Source organism: Musa acuminata, chromosome BXJ1-5 (genome assembly GCF_036884655.1).
Source record: "Musa acuminata AAA Group cultivar baxijiao chromosome BXJ1-5, Cavendish_Baxijiao_AAA, whole genome shotgun sequence".
NCBI lineage: Eukaryota > Viridiplantae > Streptophyta > Magnoliopsida > Zingiberales > Musaceae > Musa > Musa acuminata.
In genome coordinates, this window is record NC_088331.1 from 6,576,071 (window position 1) to 6,598,531 (window position 22,461).

The following is a 22,461-nucleotide window of genomic DNA, read 5'->3' on the forward strand; positions in this document are numbered from 1 at the left end:
GCTTTCCGCTCGCTGGCTCCATCTCCTCCACGCGATGCCACCGACGTCGGGACTCCTCCCACCCACTGTAACACCCGCATCGTTGCACCCCCACGTGTACGTGGGTCCCGCAGTAGGCCTCTCTTCCACGCATTAAAATCGAAGGTGATTATTCGGGTATAATTTTCACGAGTAAACGAACAAAGTTGCTCCGTGGTCCTCACGTCCTCGTGCTTCTCGGTGGGATAATTTAATGCTTCGACATTTTTGCAACAGCTTCCGTACCCTTTCGACGCGCCCCTTTCGCGTACCTAATTGGTGGTTCCAAATATTTTCGGGACCCACACGAGTAACAAGTTCGGCAAAGTGACGTGTGTAATTGCTGGTGTGGTCTGACGATCCTTGCAATTATCTTTTGAGAAATAATAATATACAACATGAATAAACAAAGAATGGATAGAAAAGAAAAGGTTCCGGTAATAATGCGTTGACAAATGACATTGATTTCACCCTTCGTGATCCTAAAAACACAGTGTTCTATTACAGGTTATATATACAGAATTATCATCATAAATATTCAAGTGGGAGGAGCGGATCCATATAAAACCTCGATTTTAATGCAATATTATGGAGACTCGTGATGGGTGAGATAGAGAGCAGTGGTCGGTGAGGGGTTTCACGTGATACAGGGGAAATGTATAAGAAAGTAGCAACTATGAGATTGAAACAGGGAAGCCCTTGCCGTGATCTTTGAACACCAGTAGAAAAAAACTTTTTCCTGCTGAATTTGAGGATATGAAATAGACATCCGATCATTGTTCTAATCGACGAGTGGCGCCGACATGTGAGTCCACCAGCGACCCGCGAGTCACACGGCCTCTGTTTTCTTTTGATTCGTCAGAAGTCAACCGTCCTCTCGGTTCTTACACCACGAAGTCAACGCTACGGTCGGCAGTCCAAATCTTTCTTCTTCTCATGGGATCCATGTGCGATGATGCTGAAGAACTCGATGGAGCGCAAGCAGCTCCATTCCTCCGTCCTTGCAACATGATCCTGTTTCTGGATGTATCCTATGTCAGATCACCTTCTCTTTTGACTGCGTAACTTGGGTGAATCTACCGTGAAGCTTCTCCTGGAAGTAACTCTGTCCATGGCTCCCGTTCGTTGATGCCCAACCTCGACGTTGACGCGGTCTGTACAGAAACATTCCTTTTACGACGGCCCCGGAGACATGGTAGTCGATGGCGACGACCGCCGACTTCCTTTGTTGACATGGAGAAAGCCGGGTTGCTGAATTCAAAACCTCGACTTTGACTGCGCAGGTGACTGGATCTGTGACAGACCTCTCTGCTGTGTGTGGGAATTGGGAATGAACTGTATTTGGATCATTCTATGTTTTGTGTCTTAAGGCAACTGTGATTTGGAAATATTACGATCTGCAACATCTCCGCGGGAGCAATTATTGCCTTCGATCCAAGGAAATGAAAGCGGTTGCTGTTCGTGGGAACACCCGTGAGAATACTTTTCCGTTTTGTTTGGTCTCAGCTTTGACCGTCGCTGGAGGAGATGGATAGCCTGCATGCTGCGCTCAGAGCCTGTGAGTGCACAGGCAGCCGTGGGAATCCAGCCAAACTCACATAGCAATCATGACTCATGCCTTCTTCTTCTCCGATCCCTTCCAAACTTGCCGGGTATTCCAAGGTGTTTGAGGGATTGATGGTGCTTTGGAGACAAAGGAGGCCTCGGATTCAACCGTTCCTCCAAGCAAAAATGAAGGCATCTTTGACCGATCCGGGTGAGATTGATGGCGGAAGTGCAGCCGCCAGTCAAATCTAATCCAAGCCCCAAGCTTGACCTTGACTTTTTCCATGTCCCATTCTCATCCCAAGCCCCTTCCCCAAGAAAAGAACCATTGAGAACATGGCAACGTGGAGCAGTACTTGGAGGCCAAGGCAACTAAATTTAAACCCCTGCAGAAGCCCTGGGAGCAGCCTCAACTTAACGAAGAAGAAGGAAAGAGAGCTTTCGACTCACAGTATGTTGGCGAGGAAAGAGGAGGTGGGATCAAAGAAGGCTCAAGTAGCTCGAGATGCCTCGACGACCATCACCACTGCAACAGGTCATGTAATGGCTGTGTCCGAGTTCATCGCCCAATTCGGTACCCCTCTCTTCCGTCACTGCCGTGTCTCTTCGATGTTATGCCTTCAGCTGTTGTCTTCTCGCGTGACATGCAAATTAACTGCTGCAGATGAGGCTGCGAGGAAGAGACTAAACCGCATGAACGAGAAGCTGAAGGAGTTGGAGACGCAAATGGAAGCGCTCGAGGCAGAGATGAGCAAAGCAAATGACTCCTCCGACTGGTCTTAGTTCCTCCTTCCATCTACTGCAAACATGATATCTTATCATGGGAACAGAGGGATGAAGCATGCGGAATCACAACATGATAAAAGACCTCTCTTCTTTTGTCTTCATGGGATATGTTTGCAAGAGCTAAAATGGGTGAAGTAGATCAATCATGGTGGTCTTGGATCAGCTAATTCTGCCTATTGTTCTGTCAAATTGCAGTAGAGGGAGCACTCCAATTCTGACAGCAACTTGCTTCTTGAATTCTGAGGCCCAATTTTTGTGTTCTTGTAAGCACAATTCCATCTCTTTCAACCTAATCTAAACTATGATCTCTTTCAACAATTAAGATAAGAAATATGGGAAAAGTGGAAAATATTGTGCGATTACAGTCACATCTTTCAGAACCATGAGAGAGTAGAATATAAAGATCAGAGGCAGAGAGAGCAGAAGTGAAGGATAAGCATGAAGCCTTTCTACTAGCAATCAGCTTTTCATGACCATTAGCACAAATATTACAGAATATGTCTGTCAACCGAGAAGGAAGATTTAGTTCCTTTGATCGCCCCGATAAGCAATTACTAATGGTTTGAATTCTTCTTCCAAATAAGGTATTAAAGCTTAGAGGGCATAATGGAATTAGTGCATATGAAAAGCATCTATTAGAATTATTAGCTATATGGGTCCTAATATGAATTTTTTAGATTAAATTGCACCAATATCATCTCACAAAAAGATCCATTCAAACCTCCATGAGAAGAATATGAAAAGGATTAATGTTTCCATGAAATGAATTATTTGGATAATTTTAAATTCTTTAAACCGTGAGGTCAGTTTTAGTTTGGTCGCCATTTGGCAGGATGACATGCATGATGACGTGGAGTGCATGCTTATATGATAAAATATGTGATTGCCAAATTAATCAACTCAAATGACATTAATTTAATAGTTTACATGCTCTTGCTTCAGATGTTACAGTGTTGGACGATCCTTCGATGGCATCTTCGATAAGATATCATCTTATAGTAATTTACCATATTTACTAATCTAAATTATAGTTTAGCGAGCATATATATATATATATATATATATATATATATATAATTAGCCTCTCATCAAGTTAGTAGCTGAAACTCCACCCTTATGCTTTCTTCATCAACTAATCTCCTCCTCTTGGTTACCATGGTCGCCACCACCCTCGCATCCTCTCCTCTCTCCGTCCTTATATCTTATGTCATCCTCCTCCTTCCCAACTTCGTTCGATTTTTTATCGCTCACTTACTTTCATGTCCCTTAATATTGCCCCAATGATATGAGAGCATATGACAATGCTCGTCAATGATGGTGAGGTTGCGCCTATCATAGTAATAGAGGGGCAATAATAAGTTTCTTGGAGAGTTAATGGTTTCAAGATCCGAGAAAGAAGGAGGATGCACGGAGGAGAGTTAGAGATGCCAAGGTTTGGTAGAGAGAGAGGATATGCTGAGGAAGAAAGGACGGGGACAACAGAGTAGAGTCAAAGATAGTAAGATAGAGATTTGAAAAAAAATTATCTCATAAAAAAAAGATGCTCTAAAATGTAAATAAAAAATGAGATGGCATGTAAGAAAAAATATAAGAATCTTAAGGATTTTACTATATACATAACTCTTAATAATTATGACGACGATAAGAACAATATAGATACATTAAGTATTTGATTTTTTTAATAAAATTACTAAAAAATATATTATTAACAATGTTCAGTAGTGATTAATCCAATTTTATAGATGAATGTTAACAGAGGAGGTTGGATAGATATGGTTGCATCGAAATTTAAAAGGGTGGAATGCATAGTTTAAAATTTTGATAAGGATATATCTATAAAGTTGTTTAGATATGTATAATGTGACTTGTGTGGGGAGAGCGGACCCACCACAAGCAATAACGGGTTTCTTTTCAGTCTCATCCGACCCGTCGGTGGTGCCATCGGCGATTCCCAAATCTCAAACCCCCTGTCTCTCTCTCTCTCTCTCGCCCCGCACCTAATCGACCAATCGCCAGATCGCCATCGCAGGATTTATCGAACGCAACCACCGGATTCGATCTCCCGTCTGCCGATCGTGCCCCCCTTCCATTCTCGAGCTCCGCTTCACATCGAGGTTTGCCCTCTCTCGATCTGAAAGTTTTTCTGGGTTCGTTTTGTTATTGGATGATCCGGTTCCTCTCGATTTCGTTGGAATCAATTGGATCTTGATGCGTGCTACCACGGACTGTGGAAAAGAATCTTGATTCGCTTAATGCGAATTTAACTAGGTCAAAATTTTCTTGCAGTGGGATAGATAAATGAAAGCTTGGAATTTGGAGCCCAGGTAGGAAGGGATTTGTAGTTAGCTAGCGCAGAATGGCGTGGTTGGGGAAGGTGTCTTTGGGCGGCTTCCCGGATCTGGCCGGGGCCGTGTCCAAACTGAGCGAGAGCGTCAAGAACATCGAGAAGAACTTCGATAGTGCTCTCGGATTGGACGAGAAACACGATTCTGGTGATGAAGGTAACGACTTTCCAATTTTTGTTTGTTTTTTATGTTATTTTGTTCGTGCATGTGATAATTGCTTCATCATGTTGGCTGATCCATGTTGGTGAACTAATCTCAAACTCATAAGGTATCGATCGTGCCAAAATTATAGTCCCAGTCATTGGAGTTCTGAAAGATTGATGTATTTTAACAAGCTCATGTAGCACATATGGTATCGCATACCAGTGTGGGTGGGAGCGTTATGGATGGATTGCAATGATAATCATAGATGTCCACAAACAACAAAGCTTGAATTTTGAAAAATCTAGATGTCAGTGATGGTTACACATTTTAGGTGCTCAACATGAAAGATTCTTATGCTCGATGCTTTACTTGGTAATATCTTCAACTAGAATATTCTTTCTTTTTGTTCTTGAAGATGTGTGTTTTGCAATCAATGTCGGCATCTGACAAAGTTGGCTTTACTAAGGATGTGTCATTAACTCTAGGAGACACGATGCTAGTCCAGTCCTCTTGCATTACCTGTTGGATATTCATGCAGGTATGAGGAAAATAATGTAAAATTCAGAAGAGGAGAAAACACCTTTCATCTTCTATATGTATCTGTTCATTTGTGACATTCTCTTTTGATTTATGTAATCTGTTGGCCCCGACTAGGCTTGGTTTGTGGCCCAACCAGTTCTATATACAATGACATCCATTCTCCCACGTCCATTATGAACTAAACTGTGGTGTCACATAATCAATGTTTGATATAATTCCACCAGATTGGTTGTGGAATTATATCTCATTACCATTCATTTTGGAATATGTAGGACTTAGTGTCCTTGATATCAGGGTATTTAACTTATTCTATATTTCTATCTAATTCTTTATGATTTTGCTTCTCCTTTTCTTTTATAACTTTTCCATCTTTAGATGTTGTTGAAATTTGAATATAATGCTTATGCCAGGTTCTGCAAAATGGACATCAGCATCAGATGGTAAAGGGATTTTTGAACCTGTGATGGCTTTTATGGGGAATAAAGGAGAGGAAGGACCTTCCAAAGCATCAGTAAAAGAAGAATCTTTGGAACACCCTCCATCAGCTGAAGAATCTGAAAAAATTCCATCAGCTGAAACAACTGCTCTTTCTGACAAGGGAATTGAAGATTCCACAAGTAAGGTTGATGACACTGATTCTAATAATGCTAGCATCATTGCCAATGAACCTGGAGAACTCGATGAGATCAGCGCTGTTGTTGGATCAAGTCATTCACAAGATGAAACAGAGACTTCATTGTCTGGAAGCAAGGAAGAAGCAGATTTACCTCCTGTATTCCAACATAAGGTAGATGCAGATGGAGATGCAAGTAATAACTCACAACCAGGAGATTCCCAGTTGCAGATTGCAGAGAGTGTGGAACCTAATGTCAATAGTGTTTTCCATGCACCTGAAGGGTTGCAGCATGCAAGCGATTCACAAGGAAGCCATGTCAAAAATGAGACAGAAGCTGAGCAGCTTGTTGATAAAGGATCTCCTAAACATTCTAATGTTGTAGTTAGTGTCCGAGAAAGCCTTGAAAAAGAGGCTTCTGTTGCAATAATTCCTGTTGGTATCATGAAGCATGATCATCCCAATGAATTTTCTGACAATAATGTTCCAAAACCAATTGGCAACGAGCAGGATCAAAATGAAGCTTCTGAATCAGTATCGCATGATGATGATGCATCTCTGAAGTCAGCGAAATTAAGCTCCGAGGCAATGCTTGTTGAAGCTGAGAATGACAATGCTGTATCAAACAATGTGCCAAATTCAGTGAATTCTTTTGCTGAAGTGGAGAAGGTGAAACAAGAAATGAAAATGATGGAAGCTGCATTACAAGGTGCTGCTAGACAAGCCCAGGTAATTCATGTTTTAAATAATTTAGTGCATGACAATTGGCAAGCACTATAAATTTTCTCTGTACGGTTGTACCTTATTTAGTTTTGTATGTCACTCTATGGTCGATACATAAAAAAGTTGTGGACATTTAAAGATAAGATTCTGTGAAGATTGGAAAATGTGTAGGTTTCCATGAATCTTTTGCATTTGTCCTTATCCAAATCCGAGTTCCGCCAAATTTGCTGGTTGTAGCTTATTATCCATCAAATGCTGTTCATCGTCCTGGACAGGATCTGAAGCCTGCTACTAGGAAAGCCAAATGCTATTGTCTTTAAACTTCTTTTGTTTTTATGAGGTTATTTTCTCTGTTTCTTTTCTTCTCGCTTCAGTTGTACAGAAGACTTTGAGCACAGTGGAAAATGTTCTACTTGGTCTAAGTGTATGACCAACCACATATTGATGAGAAAAGGCTTTGAGTTTAGTTTCAGTTATATACAAATCCAAGAGAATAAATACTCATTCAAACTTGAAAAAAGAATATTATCTTTACAAGCTTGCTAATTTGTCCTATACAATGGATAATGAACATTTTACTAGACTTGGGTCACTTTTAGTTATATCAAGAAATAGCTAGCTATACCTTTCATCCTATCAAAGAGCACTTTGTCTTCAATGACTGTCCATTCAGTAGCCCTCTCTCTTGTTTATCAACTGATTAGAGTCCATTAGTGCCACCTGGAAGTAATATCCTTTTTTCAAAGTTATTCTCTAAGTTAGCAAGAGTAAACATCCTTCATTCTGGTTTCAAGTTTCAACTAAATCTAGTACTCCATCTGAATGTCAAATTATATATTCCTATACGTTGTTATTAACAGTAATTTTATCCTGTTCTTGTATTTGTGGTGTCGTTCGAAAATCCTGGCCCAAGACCCTTGCCATAAGTTTAGAGGGTTAGTTTTAGTGAGATAATTGGATGCACAAAGCCAAATCGTGAAATTCATTCTTCTGGTCAATTTTAATGCTGTCACTAAACAGTATAATGGTAGTTTCAAGTGTAAGTGTGTGGAGCCTTTTATTTGTGACCATTTTTGCCGATACCCCAACAACCAGAGAATATTGAATTAGTATAGTTGGACAAAGAAGTGGTTAATCTCTCAAAAAGAGAGGCCTAATTGCACAAGTCTCACACCAAATGCTGGGTTGTGAAGAACCCATATATGCATCCTTACCCCAACAAGGAGAGAGGTCATTGTATGACTCGCATCCTTGTTACCCAAGTTATACTCTCCCTTTGGAAAAAGTACTAGCACTTGCTCCAAGCTTCCATGCTTCTATGCATGTATTAGATTTGAGGATCAATAATGGCAACTACTTGTTATTTTTTTGGTCTTATACAATAAAAATAAGAATTTGTGATGTCCACAGATGGAAAAAAAAAAGAAAAGAAAGGGGAAGCAATGCATCCATGCTTATATTCAAGGGATGCTGCTGCTACATCACACAGCATTGTTCTTATTATCTATGAATCTCCTTTTTGAGCACCTATATATTATCATGAATAATGGCTTTGAAGCATTTTGCAGCTTAGCTCTGACACTATTTCTTCCAATGTTTCAAGTTTTGGATCGAGACTGTGTCTGGTATGTACCTGTCACCAGTCAAACTGGTATGGTTCTGGTATTATTGATGTACCAACACTTAGCACGTTCTAAAAGTGAACCTACAGTATACCAAAACCTGCATTTTTCACTTGGCCTGCGTAACCTACAGTATGCCAAAACCTGTGCAAACCAGTTCTAAACCTGCATAACCTGGTCTTTGAGATACCCGGTCTTTGTAGTTGATCTGCATAACCAGTTTTGGCTGAGAACTTACAGGTTATGCAGGTTTAGAACTCGTTTGCACAGGTTATGCATATGCCAAAACGATGGTCAACAGCAGGTCTCCAGTTTAAAAAAAATTAAGAAATTTGAAAGAACCAGTTGAGAACTGGATGGAGCGAAATCACTAGGTCCAAATGCTGGTTCCTAAGTTGGACCAGTAACTACTGGTCGGTATGTACTGGTCTGACTGGTTTTTTGAACCTTGCTTTCAATAATAATATAGTCGACAAATAACTTTGGGGCATCTTGTAACTGAAATCTAGCACTCTTTTAACAATGTTACACTAGACAGATAGTCATAGTGCTATAGTAGTTTCTTGCTTCTTTACAATGTGTTGTGACATTTGTGTTTTCATGTTTTTGCAGGTTAAAGCTGATGAAATTTCTAAATTGATGAATGAGAACGAACAGTTAAAATCTATTATTGAGGATTTAAAGGTAGGTATGGATCTAGCCGCCAATATTCTTCTTTCTTAGCGAACAAAGCATATTTTCTTTAAAGACGCCTGAAGAAAGTTGTCATTTTTTGTTTGTTGATGTACCATTTTACCACTATGATTAAGAAACATGCCATGAGTTTTCATACAGACATCATGCCTTCATCTTCTCCTAGTCTTTCACATGTTGCTTGGATGTAATTCTTTGTCTTGTTAACCAACTATTTTGGGGTTGGCTACATGGATCTTTTTCACAATTGAGTTTTATTAAGAGCATTACAACTATCAGTTAGATCTGTGAAATTATCTTCATGCATTTACTATTACTAGTTATAATTGTTGACCAAAGGACTGAACAAAACTGATACCCGGTAATCCTAAACCCACTAGATTTGTCTATTCCTATATATTGAGGATATTTTCTTTTTTACCTATAATAGCACCAAACACATAATAGTTGGTAATCAGTAAATACAGTATATAAATTATAATTATCTGAGGTAAGTTGTTCCTCTAGGCTCCAAGTGCAATGTAGTTCAACTTCAGTTATGTGATTAAATAAGTTTTAATATGTTCTTAAAGGATTAGTTATTGTTTCATATTTGAGGAATATCTGACAATTTGGATCCTGATGAAGGGTTTATGAGCAAGGATTGTCATGCTGTGGCACTAGGACACATCAAAACTGGTACAATAGGATTCTATATTGTGCGTATTGTGCTGGTTGTGTCAGTCAACCAACATAGGTCAGAAAATGGCTTGGTCATATGTTAATACGTTAAACTGGCATCACATCTCATTAACTCTCTGGCAACATGGCAGTCTTACTTGTGGTCTTTATTTACTTTCTCATTGTTGATAGTGTTATCTTTATAACATTTCAAGACTATGATTGTTGCTTATTTTCTTAAAATGGTGTTTGATTCTGAATTGCTTATTTACTTAATTACAGAGGAAGTCATCAGAAGCAGAAATAGATGCCCTACGAGAGGAATACCACCAAAAAGTGTCATCTCTTGAAAGAAAGGTGCAGATGACTCACACTTTTCACTTTTTATAGAAAAAAAAATCATATTCTCTTTCTCTCTCTCTCCCTCTCTCTCATTCTCTTATATAAACCAGTAATTTTTTTTGTCTTTGATTGATTTAGGCTTTATAGCTTTTGGCTTTTATTGATTTTCATTTGGCAGGTTTCACCTTTTGAAAATCTTGCCTTTATTTCCTTTGTGCAGCTTTTGGATGGAGGCATATGAAATGCCATTTCTCTGATATTTGAATGTTGTTCACTCTTTGACTCTGCTTCCTTGTATGTGCATTGATTACAACCACCTGTTAATCATTTCTATTATAACAGATCAAAGCTTATATCACTTTAGACTCTCTTCTGAAGATACGTGTGAAGAAGAACCAGTACAGGATAATATCATGGTCATCAAATGATGTCTAGTAAATAGTAATAGGTGGAGTTGGATGGAAGTTGAATGATGTATCAAAATTGGTTCTCTGGGATTGATTCAATTGGTCCCAATTTCTCGGTTATTTTGTCAAATTGACTGGAAAAAGGCTGGAATTCAGCATTGACCAACTGGATCTTGAATGAATCAGCAGATTCCAGCCGATTTTTCCAGGTTCAAATAGAAAAGGATAAAGGAAGAGGAAGGAAAAGAAGAGGAAAAAGAGGAGAGAGAACAACGGAGAAAGAGGGAGAGGTTCAGATTGGAGAAAATGGTGAAGGTAGACTAAGAGAAGGCTGCAGCCAAGTCAGGAGGTCATTCGTGATCCTAGAGATACCCTTCAAGGGTGCTATCCAGTGGTTTCCCTTGATAATATCTTGTATTCATAGGGCCCTTTTGATGATTTTATTGAGGTTTCTTTGAGACCTTTGATATGTTCTCAAATTTTACCTTCTTTCCCCTCCTTTTCCCTTTTTATCTTCCTTTTCTTTTACTTATTTCATTTGCCTTTCCCTAAGATAAAAATTTCCAGTTCTATATCATGCAACCAAATTTTATGGCATAATGATGATAAAATTTTGTTGCAGGTTTATGCTCTCACCAGAGAAAGGGATACATTGAGGAGAGAACAAAGCAAAAAAAATGATGCAGCTGCTCTTTTGAAAGAAAAAGATGAGATTATTAGTCAAGTTATGGCTGAAGGTATGCCATAGCTAGATCTGTTTGCTTTCTACTTCTGCAATTTAGTAGACTTGCAATAGATCCTGTTTTGATTCATTGTAATCATCATTGTGAACTTGTGATATTTATGCACTAGTTATTTGGATAACATTTGCCGACCTGTTCGTCTCACAACGAATGCTGTCTTGGCCTGGGTATTCTTCCTTCTCTTCCTCCAACACCCTCCGCATCCTCCTGTCCTTCTCCCTACCATCTGTAGGTACACCAGATCGCACCAGACCCATACCTGTCCAGTACCATCGATTTTAATCCATGATTAAGAGGATACTTAGTTGTCAAATTTTTTTTTTTTTCTGTCATATTAGTATAAATCTTGCTCAATGGCTCTACTACTTACCCAAGTTTTGAGGTTTTCGCACAACAACCTTTCATAGGTATACTTTTGACTGGCAATTGAAGTCTGAAGATTTTACAAAAAAGTCATCTTCATGTTGCATGGTTGTGATTTGTGCGTTTATAATATCTTTCCAATAAGGTTTGAGTCTTTGAGATAACAGTTGGCTTTCCAAAAATTATGTAGATTAATTAATTGAGCCGAAGGCTCCGTATGTACTAAGCTGCAATATTTGTCTTCTCGATTGCTTCTCGCCATACAAAATTTTGTACTCAAGCAGTTGACCTTACTGCACTGTAATGGAGTCACAGTTAAGACCACTCATTTATCTGTAAAATTCTTTCTGTAAAAATCTTTCCACAAGATGTTACTGTCATCTCGTCTCAGAAATTAACTTATTATTTGGTCATGGTGTAGCCTTTAATTATCTATTCCTGCAAAGGTTTATTAATTGTTTGCATGCCTTGTAATTATTGGAACAGGTGAAGAGCTGTCGAAAAAGCAGGCTGCTCAAGAAGCAACTATCAGAAAGCTAAGGGCACAGGCATGGACTCAGTCATTTGATTTTGTCATATCATACTGTTCATTACTCTTTATGCTTGCAAGAAATATCTTAGCAATGTTGCAGTTTTCTCTTTTTGAAGCCAGATTCGGGAGCTTGAAGAAGAAAAACAAAGACTCAACTCAAAGCTTCAGGTAATTCAACAGATTTTACTCATTCTTTTATCTGGTAGAACTTAAAACCTTCTGCATGGGCACAAGGTGAATATAACCAGGTACTCTTCTGTGATAGACTGAGTTGGACAGTCTCTACATGTGGTTCTTTCTTATTTCTGTTTTTAAAAATTGATTGAGTGGGACAGTCCCTACATGCATCGCTTTCTTATTTCTAATTTTAAAAATTGATAACAACTTTTGGACATCTATATTTTTGTTTGTTCTTCAAGAGGTTTATATTTCTTTCTTTTATTCCTTTTTTCATTTCCTCATACATAATCATTAATAAGATTTATGCCCTCATTAACTAACTAGTAGCAACAGTTTCCAATTGGCATCCATAAGAAGTTTAATTTGGACACTTTGCAAACCGACTCCCTCTTCTCTTGACTTAAATTTCTTGAAATATCCTCAGACATTTTATGTAAAATTATAGACTCAAGTCCAAGTAAAATTATGTAAACTGCTCAGGTGCTAACAGATATTGTCAGTTGTATGGGCCAGTAAGATTACCAGTCCAACCAAGGACTATACAGGTATTGGACTGAGATTTAAATATTTGCTCCAATCAACCACCTTGTTAACTGGAACTAGAAGTCTTTAAAAGGAAAGAGAGTATTGAACCAATATCTTTGCTATCCCTCTCTGTTTTCTTATATTTCTGTACAACCTAGAGTTTGATTTGGACTTCTAAAACAACAATTAAACTGCTAATGAAATAATATGAAGCATGGATGTTTGTACTTGAGCATAGAGGGCATCATTTTAACTTTTGGTAAAACCAAATCTCAGGAACTCATGCTTGCCAATAATAATACATATATTAATGCTCGTGGGCTTATTTTGTATAAAGAAATCAAAAACACCTTTTTTAAAGTTTTCAGTAATAGTGCTTTAAATGCATAAGAATTTAGCAAGGAATACACAATAAGGTTATTAATGAGATTGACTGGTAGAGCCAACTTTAGGCTCATGCGATGAGAACTTCTATCTAGAACCTAGATGAGAATCTAGATAGGCTCAAGCATTAAACTTGTCTGAGATTGATGCAATGTTCCTCAATTTATTAAAACTTGAAGCCTTATGTATTATGTTCATGTATCTAAAGTATAAAACATTTGTGGCCTAAAAAACTAATTGGACATTGCCAGAGTTTTATAATTATATTTGTGGATGCTATCTTAACTAAACATGATGAGAATGATATTGCTGATATCAATCTTATTCCCTTTTTCTGGTCATCCACTTTCCTATCTGCTGTTTAATCAAACAAACAATGATTCCCTATCTACATCCAATAATTATGTATATCACATGTAAACATGATCTTGCTCTACCACATATCCGTTGACTATCATATTCCGAAAAGCCACTATCTGAAATTTAAAAACTTTTAGTATGTGGTTATCAATTCTTGAAAATAGGTTTTTGACTATGAAATCCTTTCTAAGTTCATTTTTAGCTTGCTTGTAAGAAATCTGAAACCTGCTATTGATATTTCCTTTGTTATCTGAAAAGTGCTTGTTAAACCAGCAAATTATCAATTCTTGAAAATATGTTTTTGACTATGAAATCCTTTCTAAGTTCATTTTCAGCTTGCTTGAAAGAAATCTGAAACCTGCTATTGATATTTCCTTTGTTATCTGAAAAGTGCTTGTTAAACCAGCAACTGGAAAGTTTTTGAGAGTTGTCATAATTGCTCTCCTGACTAATGTCACACAAACATTTTTTGACTAATTGCCTTGTATGTTCTAGGTTGAGGAGACAAAAGTAGAAAGTATAAAAAGAGACAAGGCGGCAACTGAAAAGTTGCTGCAGGAAACCATAGAAAGAAATCAATCAGAACTTGCTGCTCAGAAGGAATTTTATACCAATGCACTTAATGCAGCCAAGGAGGCTGAAGCTTTGGCAGAGGCACGAGCTAATAATGAAGCTAGAGTTGAACTTGAGAGTCGCCTGAAGGAAGCTGGTGAACGTGAAGCTATGTTGGTTCAGACACTCGAGGAGTTGAGGCAGAGTCTGACTAGAACAGAGCAACAGGTTCTTGTTAATTGTGGATATTTGTAAAGGCCTGATCTATTTTCATACGTAGTCTTTTGTTTTCTCTGTAGTTGTTCTATTTTTCTTCATTTCCAATATTCATGTTTCAAATATTACAGGCGGTCTTTAGAGAAGAAATGCTGCGAAGGGATATTGATGATCTTCAGAAACGCTATCAAGTATGTTATGTGTCATCATATCCTTGTGGTTTCTCACACCCTCTTATTAGTTGTTATTCTGGATTTGAGATTGGTTTTCACTTTTTGCCATCTCCAGGCAAGTGAACTACGCTACACAGAGCTGATCACACAAGTTCCTGAGTCAACTCGGCCACTTCTGAGGCAGATTGAGGCAATGCAGGTTATGTATTTTTGCTTGCTTGCCCTGGGGGTATTTTTATTTTGCATGATAGACATAATGTAGGAATGCTTTCTGTTGAGATTTACATTTCTGTGGTCGGACTTTTCTAATTTTTGTTAATTTTAATTTGAACAGGAGACATCTGGTAGAAGAGAGGAAGGCTGGCTTGTTGTAGAAAGAGCCCTGAACTCCCGCTTGCAGGTTGTCTTTAAAAGATGATATTTTAGTTTTTGATTTATGACTTCCTGTACATGCATCGAGAAAATTGTGTAGATTAGGCATAGAGTAACAAAACAGCAGATTTTGAGTATGCTAAGTTTGGGCCTGTGAGAACAAGTTTAAGAACTATGTGAAGACCTAATAGTAGTAGTGTAAGGTTTCTTTCAAGTCCCATGCGTCACAGTAAAGATTGGACCTTTCAAATAGTTGACTATATTGAGGAACTTTTTAGACATCTATTAGTAATTGAACAAGACCCAATCGTTTGGTTTTCTAGATCCAGGAAATATCACTTGCATCACAGACATCCAGCAGCAATGTTTCTGACATTTACTAGTTTAATTGACAGGAGGCAGAAGCCAAAGCGGCTGCTGCAGAGGAAAAAGAGCGATCACTGAATGAGCGTCTGTCACAAAGTCTATCACGAATTACTGTTCTTGAAACTCAGGTTTTCCTGATATTATTGTTCTACGACATTCAGTTCTTTACAACTACACTTGCTTTTTCAAACAATTCATCCATAAGTAGATAATAGCTTTTTAATAGTGGACTATTTAGATTTCATGTATCAGAGCAGAGCAAACACAACTAAGCAGATCACTTGAAAAGGAAAGGCAGAGAGCATCTGAAAGCAGACAAGAATATCTAGCAGCAATGGAGGAAGCTGCTACACAAGAGGGTCGGGCCAAGCAGCTTGAAGATGAAATCAAGGAGATTAGGAGTAAACATAAAAAGGAGTTACAAGATGAAATGATTCACAGAGAACTTTTAGAGAAGGTACCTTGAGTAGCAGTCTTTTGTCATACATTTGCTTTATTTTCCAATTAAATAAACTTCAAGTTATTTGAAAATCAACAAATGATATTTTTAAACGATTGTGTATCCAATATATTCTCGCATGACTAGTATTGCCAAAAACACCAAAAACTCTTTTAGTTTCTCTGTGTGCGCATCTCTTTACTAATAAATATGCTGTGATCTTTATTCTGTCTCTTTTGTTAAGTACTTACTGCTTTTCATTTATGCTTTGAGCATTTGTCGTAAATAGCTTATTTCTTGATTGGCATACTTTACTTTTTGCATTATCATAAATTATGGTGGCAGATTTCTTAATGGAGTGAAAAGAAACCCCAGTGTTTGTCGAGCATTATATATGTGTGTTTCTATCTAATGTTTATAATTGCTGTTTTCAGTCAAGTCATTTTTTGTTTCCAGAAGATTTACCATTTTTCCCCATTCAGATTATTTCATACTTGTATGGGACAAGTGTTTGTACTTGCGACAGCGTAGGTAATTGATGTATCAATTGAAGGTTGTTAGCATCTGTATTTTTTTTCATATTCTTTTCCAAGGTTGTTAGCATCTGTGTTACAAAGTCTCTCGTAATAATGTTGTCATATACACCATGCCATCTCAGCTACTAATCTACTATAACTTGTCCAGATTATTGCTTACCTATTTGAACCTTCCTTTATAAGTTTATTTCAAATCACCAGTGTCATACATCACAGATATACTTCAATATTGATAAACTCACTTTTGTTAGAACTTTTTTAAATTTAGCTGATTATACCAATTACCATGACTGGAAGTCTCCACTCTGCACTAAGCTAAAGAGGTTAAAAATGTTTCTTATCATGGTAAAGACTAAAGATTGCTAGTTGGGTATTTGATGGTGCCAGCAAACCTGGAATCTTGATTTTTGATTGATTTATGTTTTTGGACTTTGGCTATTCAGGAGCTTGAAAGGGTAAGAACTGCCAAAGCAGAATTGGAAAAAACTCTTGCTCGTGAAACTCCCCCAATTGCAGATCAAGATCAAACCAGTAAGCCCGCTGAACATTTTTCTTTGGGCAAATGGTGTTATATTGTCTCTGTTAAGTTTCTTTATCGTAGTGAAACGGCTTCTTTAACTGTGTTCTCATCATTCTTATTCCTTTATGCTTTGCAGAAAATCTACCTACTAGGAAGCTTTCGAGTGCTGGCAGTTTGAGTAGCATCGAAGAGAGCATTTTCTTGCAAGCATCTTTAGACTCGTCTGATAACTTTTACTTGGAGAGGAGAGCATCTGGGGAAGCAACAGTTTCTCCATATTTTTTGAAGAGCATGACACAGAGTGCATATGAAGCAGCGCTTCGTCAAAAGGATGGTGAACTTGCATCATATATGTCACGTTTGGTATGGAAAATCTATCTTTATGTTGGTCACACATGCAAAGATCATTGATTATCTTAATCTGTGAATAGAAGTGTACGGGTTATCTGTTGGATTGATTAGGATCTTTTATAGAATATCCTAGTCCAGGTCATAGTTATCCTTCATTTGGGAAACTTGCTAATGTCAAACATGTTTCCTCTGAAGGATGAAGTGTCTATGCCTTCCAGTTTGAGTGAGAAGCTGCTTAATGAAGTTGCAACTTTGCAATCCTCAAAGTCTTACAAGATAATTTGCTAACGTGATATTTGGTTTCATTGCTTCACCTACATCTTGGTGCAAACTCAGATCAAATACATTAATTTGGGCTGAGAGATTGTGGTGGGATGTACAGTTGTACCTTGGGGAAACATCCAGAGTAGCACCTCTATTAGCAGGTTCCACTGAAGCAGAAGTGAGGGTGATGAAAGCAGTGTGAATGCAGTGGCTTGACAATTTAAACATTCCCTGGAGTGATCCTATAAGGGTGATTCGGAGTATAAGATGAGGGTGGCACATGATCAATGGCCAATGGTCACATACTAATGAATTCCAATTAATGTTTGATATGCTCATCCTTCTTTTCAATCTCCTTTTTTGTTGATATTAGATGGTGCAGTGCAGTCGTTGTCTATTATGTCTTTCCGATTCTGGCTTTTGCATACCTGGAATACGAATGTATAAGCTTTTAGTTTTTTATTCCTTATATATGTTACAACCTTTTCGAATTCCTCCATTTGTCTTGGTGGAACCCACATAATTTGCTTCTTTATAATTTTTTCCTTGATATTTTTAAATTCTGACTGGTAGATCATTTTTCTTGTAGGCTTCACTGGAATCTATTCGGGATTCTCTTGCAGAGGAACTGGTCAAAATGACAGAGCAGGTTAACTCCCATACAGTTCTGTAATTGGTTTTTAATTGGCTTCTGTACTGAATTATTCATGATAACAATATGATATTGTCATAAGCAGTGTGATAAGCTGCAAGCAGAAGCAGCAGTTTTACCTGGGTTACGGGCAGAGCTGGAAGCCTTAAGGCGCAGGCACTCATCAGCACTGGAACTTATGGGTGAACGTGATGAAGAGGTACTAATGTTTAACCCCTGCTTCAAAGTTTCATTCACAAAATTGCTTTTCAGGCACTGCAGATCAGTTAACTTTAAGTTATGTTTTCTCAACTCCAACATGTTCATTTTCGTCAAAAGTTCTATATCATACTTCTTCCAAGCAAGTTTCTATCCCTTAATTTATTAGCCCAAAGAGTTTTGAGAAGACACCAATATATTTAGATTGAGAGTATATATGTTTCTTCAGAGTGATGGGATCTTTGGTGGAAGATGAATTCAAAATTTTTAGTGGGTTAGTAAAAATAATTTTCTCAAAGGTTTGAGGGAAGAAAAATCCATATCAGTTGTCTTGGTAGTTGGTTGTATGATCGTGATGTCTTGATCTGAAGCATGAGTGGCTACTTAATTTCTTTATTGGAAATATCAAAAACCTATATTGTGATGTTACCCATATGACTGCTGCAAATATTTTTTTGACTGTGGGTCAGGTAGCAACACATAATGCTTAGGAGAACACCTATGAGATCAAGTATTAGAGTGACACATTGTCTGTCTTAACTTCATGTCTCATATCCTGTGGAAAAGAATCCTTGAATCTTGTGAAGAGTGGCTTGAAAAACAAAAGTAGGCAAAATCTGGCATGGTGTAATTTCATTATCATACACATGGGCAATTTGAAAAGGGTTCAGACTCTTCAGAGGAGCTAGTCATCTTTAAAAAGGAATTATTTCTTGCGGAATCACCAAATATCCATGATTCTGGCTTCACTAGGAAATCTTTGCAAGAACTACAAGTCAAAAGGAAGAATTATTTCATTGACTCATTTTTTAATTCACTGATCCTAGTTATAATTCTTCCCCCTTGTAGATAAACTCCGAAAGTACAAGAAGAAAAAGAAAACTAAAGATAAGAAAGAAAATACAATTAAGAAAATTATTTCAAGGCAATTAAGTCATTTCTTCCATCTTTTTTTGAATATATAATTTGAGATTTGTTTTTTTTAAAACAAAACAAATCATAAAAGACCGGGGAGAATTCATGTTTGACTTCAAAAATAAGTTGGCTGGATTCTCCCATGCTCTGCAATTTTGTGGGAATCAACATTGAGAGATCTGTTAAAATAAAAATAACTATTAACAAAAAGTTTAGAAACTACAGCTCAGATGTCGAAAATCATAGCATGAAGAATCCAAGAAACTGGAGCTTCTCCATTAAGCATGGCTATAAGGTTGGCAGCATTCAATCTATGGGACTGTGCCATCCTTCATGTTCAACAAGCTTTAAAGCCAAGCCTTCAGCTACACCAGGGTGGTTAGCTAGATATGGTGCATATCCAGCTGCGCGAATAGATCCATATCTTCTGTTAAAGATATAACCTATGCATAGCACAATTAGAAGTAATATCAAAAGAGTCATCACATTCAAGTGTAAAGTGATAGTTGTCTCTTCGGAGACATCCGATAAAATTGGAACGATACAAAAAAAGTCATAGTTAGTTATAACGATACAAAAAAGATGTCTAATTGATAGACATCCTCTTTATGTAAATTCTTCAATCAAATGATGAAATTTCCTCGTGGGGATGGAGGATCTGAGGCTTTTCTTTTTCATTTTTTTCTTGAAATTTAGAATCAAGCTTATGATTTATCTCATTTGCCTTTTCATTTGGCTTTCACTTTTTTTTCTTTAAGAAATGTTGGCAAGTGATGTAAGATTATAAAAGATGTTGTGATCTGGTAAGTGATGTAGGATTATAAAAGATGTTGCCTTTTCATTTGGCTCTCACTTTTTCTTCATCTGATAACTAATGACATTTACAAAAATGTACTTAAAATAATAATATTTATTCAATAAAAATAAATTAAAATGGTCCCATATCAATTTTATTTCACGAACTTCATTGGTTTGCTTTTTTATTGCCTACTTTCTTTGATACACACCTTCCTCAGGCTGTTCTGTCTACTGGGTTTTCTGTTTGCAATGGCTTTTGGCTGTCACCATTATTGCTCCTTTTTTATATGAATTAAAAAATTAATCCATCAGTGTAGTTTATGACATTTAAAAAAGATATTGGTCATAGCTAACTTATGACATTTAAGGGTATTGTCGTAGATCCAAAATACAGTAGTAGTGCAAAAGCTGGGGTAAATGGTTTTGCCACTTAACACTGTTTAGAGTAGATAAGAAACAAAGTATATTACATTATGAGAATCCACCACCAAATTATTTTCCAAAAGAATTTCCAAGCTGAGGGTTTAGTGGAAGTTAGAACAAGATGCTGACTGATAAATATTTTCTCTGAGCACATAATATTTCGTGCCTTTTTATTCTATCGTTGGAAATTGATCATGATTTAGTTTGACTTCAGGAAATTTTGAACAAGTAATTCATGATTTCTCGAGTGCATAATATATGCTTCTTTCTTTGATAAGTACTGAGCATGCAGGCTTGCCCTGCCGAAAATAGATGGCCTTATATAATCTCTACAAATTCACTGATGCTATGGTGCTTTAAGGGTACTTATAGATCACTACATTATTCGCTAGCTACATTCTTCCAAGCTTGTTGAATGGGAGCTTCTCTGTAGTTGACCTTGTTGGGTTTGATGTAAGGGTGAGGTTCTAATTAATTGTTTTCTTCTAGTTGGAATAATTATTAATTTTCAGAAAGAGACTTACGTTCAACCTAGTCAAATTATGTGTTTCAGCTACTATTTGTTGAGCACATGTAAGTAATCATACTTCTCAAAATTTTATTCCGTAATTTTACCCAATAATTGTTAGAAAATACCTTGTTTCATTTTTTTAAACTTATTTAACTATGTTTTTGTAATAAAGCTGTAGATCTGTAACAGTTTTTCTAGCTTAAATAATGTTGTCTTATGTGGTAGATATTTTTAGCTTATCTGAAGTCTTAAGGATCACAGTAAATTATATGGGTTCACCGCAGGAAAGAAAGAATTTATGCCATCTCTTTTACCCCTTTTGTTTTATAAAAAGAACTTCCATCCTGAATCTTTTGCAGCTGGAGGAACTCCGAGCTGACATCATTGACCTAAAGGAAATGTACCGAGAACAAGTAGATTTGCTTGTGAACAGGGTAAATCTGATTTGTTTAGTATTATTTGTTGTGCTGATCATAGTGTAATGAAACACTAAAAGTGATGTGTCCATGTACCATGCAGATTCAAGTGATGACTTCATCGGCTGGCGCAACTTAGGTGTCCTAAAGAGATGCTTGTTCTGTGAGGGTCATGGTATAAACTGATAATTTTGTGTTGTTCCTAAGATTAAATAGAATTATTGATGGGTTATTCTTTTGTATTTGCCATAATGGTATATATATGCAATGCATTCAGGCCGGAAGCTTCTGTAGCCATGCATTTCTAAAGGCTTCATTCATTAGTAAGATGCTTTGTTGTATTTAATGAAAAGAATATGAAGTTATGTTTGGTGCTTTAGTTAAATAGCCTACATTTCTTTTACTCATGGAATTTTATCATAGACCAAAGTGCTACTTCCATGATAGTGTGTTACTGTAAATACTTTCAACGCATGTAAGGACTAGTCCTACATTTGTGCATGGTGGAAGAATTATGGCGTGGGGCACCTCACCAAATCCATGCACGTACATGAACACAGATGAGAAAAAGGTCGAACGCGGGCAGTGTCTCTGTGGTTTGACCGAGGAGGAAGAGTGGGGTCGGGGAGAGGGCGACCATATAGGGACCCTCCATTCCTTGGTCATGCGAAGCGAAGGAGAGGAGAGGCTTTTAAGCAAGGGCTGAAGCAACTAATGGTAGAAAGTTACTGCGGTTAAAAGTGCGACTGCGAGAAAAGAGAGACAGAGACAGAGAGATGTGAATCTTTCAGCAATGGCATATATTTAATGATATGTTGTGGTGTTATACTTCTCATCATTTGTACTAGTTTATATACTAAATCATCAGAATAACCACAGGAAGATGTGGAAGAATTCAAGTCTTCTTTGCAAGCTTGTATGTAATCAATCAACTTTGATATCACTGGATATACTCCAACACCCTCACTGTTTAAAGTGCATGAACAGCAGCACTTGCACCCTTCAATTTAGATCTGAACCAGAGTTGTGGACTGGGACACTGGATGATGTTGGCATGTTCTTCCAACCCTTTCAAAGCCCCCATGTTGTGTGAATCTAACATTGATGATCTATGGATCACTCTCAAGTCATGTGGAAATGGTGGAGTTTTGTTTTCCTGTAATGAATGTGTTAGGCAAAGAATCTTTGACCATGTTGTTCTTCAAATGAAGGACTCGTGGGTTAGGCACAAGGG

General features: G+C 37.5%; 1 protein-coding gene and 1 long non-coding RNA gene across 3 annotated transcripts; both read left to right on the top strand.

Moving 5' to 3' along the window:
* The first annotated feature begins 569 nt into the window (after nucleotides 1–569).
* Nucleotides 570–2,586, top strand: LOC103984321 (uncharacterized). Its single transcript, XR_010513324.1, has 2 exons — nucleotides 570–2,137; nucleotides 2,228–2,586. It is a non-coding gene; the product is annotated as an uncharacterized LOC103984321 (long non-coding RNA).
* Nucleotides 2,587–4,316: 1,730 nt separating this feature from the next.
* LOC103984747 (golgin candidate 5) lies at nucleotides 4,317–21,606 on the top strand. 2 transcript variants are annotated; one of them, XM_065182328.1, is made up of 21 exons: nucleotides 4,323–4,463; nucleotides 4,636–4,850; nucleotides 5,789–6,720; nucleotides 8,283–8,339; nucleotides 8,949–9,020; nucleotides 9,972–10,046; nucleotides 11,061–11,175; nucleotides 12,031–12,092; nucleotides 12,197–12,244; nucleotides 14,021–14,305; nucleotides 14,425–14,484; nucleotides 14,582–14,665; nucleotides 14,801–14,866; nucleotides 15,234–15,332; nucleotides 15,443–15,661; nucleotides 16,623–16,710; nucleotides 16,836–17,062; nucleotides 17,904–17,963; nucleotides 18,052–18,165; nucleotides 21,171–21,245; nucleotides 21,331–21,606. In XM_065182328.1, the coding sequence occupies exons 2-21, from the start codon at nucleotides 4,706–4,708 to the stop codon at nucleotides 21,364–21,366; spliced, it is 2,919 nt and encodes a 972-aa protein (XP_065038400.1). In that variant the 5' UTR covers nucleotides 4,323–4,463; nucleotides 4,636–4,705; the 3' UTR covers nucleotides 21,367–21,606. The 2 variants fall into 2 exon arrangements, with proteins under 2 accessions (XP_009400583.2, XP_065038400.1); XM_009402308.3 differs by lacking the exon at nucleotides 8,283–8,339 and having other exon boundaries at nucleotides 4,317–4,463.
* Nucleotides 21,607–22,461: the final 855 nt, after the last annotated feature.

Coding starts and splice junctions, on each gene's coding strand:
- LOC103984747 (XM_065182328.1), top strand. CDS start 4,706: ATGGCGTGGTTGGGGAAGGTGTCTTTGGGCGGCTTCCCGGATCTGGCC. Junction 14,867..15,233: donor CCCTGAACTCCCGCTTGCAG/GTTGTCTTTAAA, acceptor TTTAATTGACAG/GAGGCAGAAGCCAAAGCGGC. Junction 16,711..16,835: donor TGCAGATCAAGATCAAACCA/GTAAGCCCGCTG, acceptor TATGCTTTGCAG/AAAATCTACCTACTAGGAAG.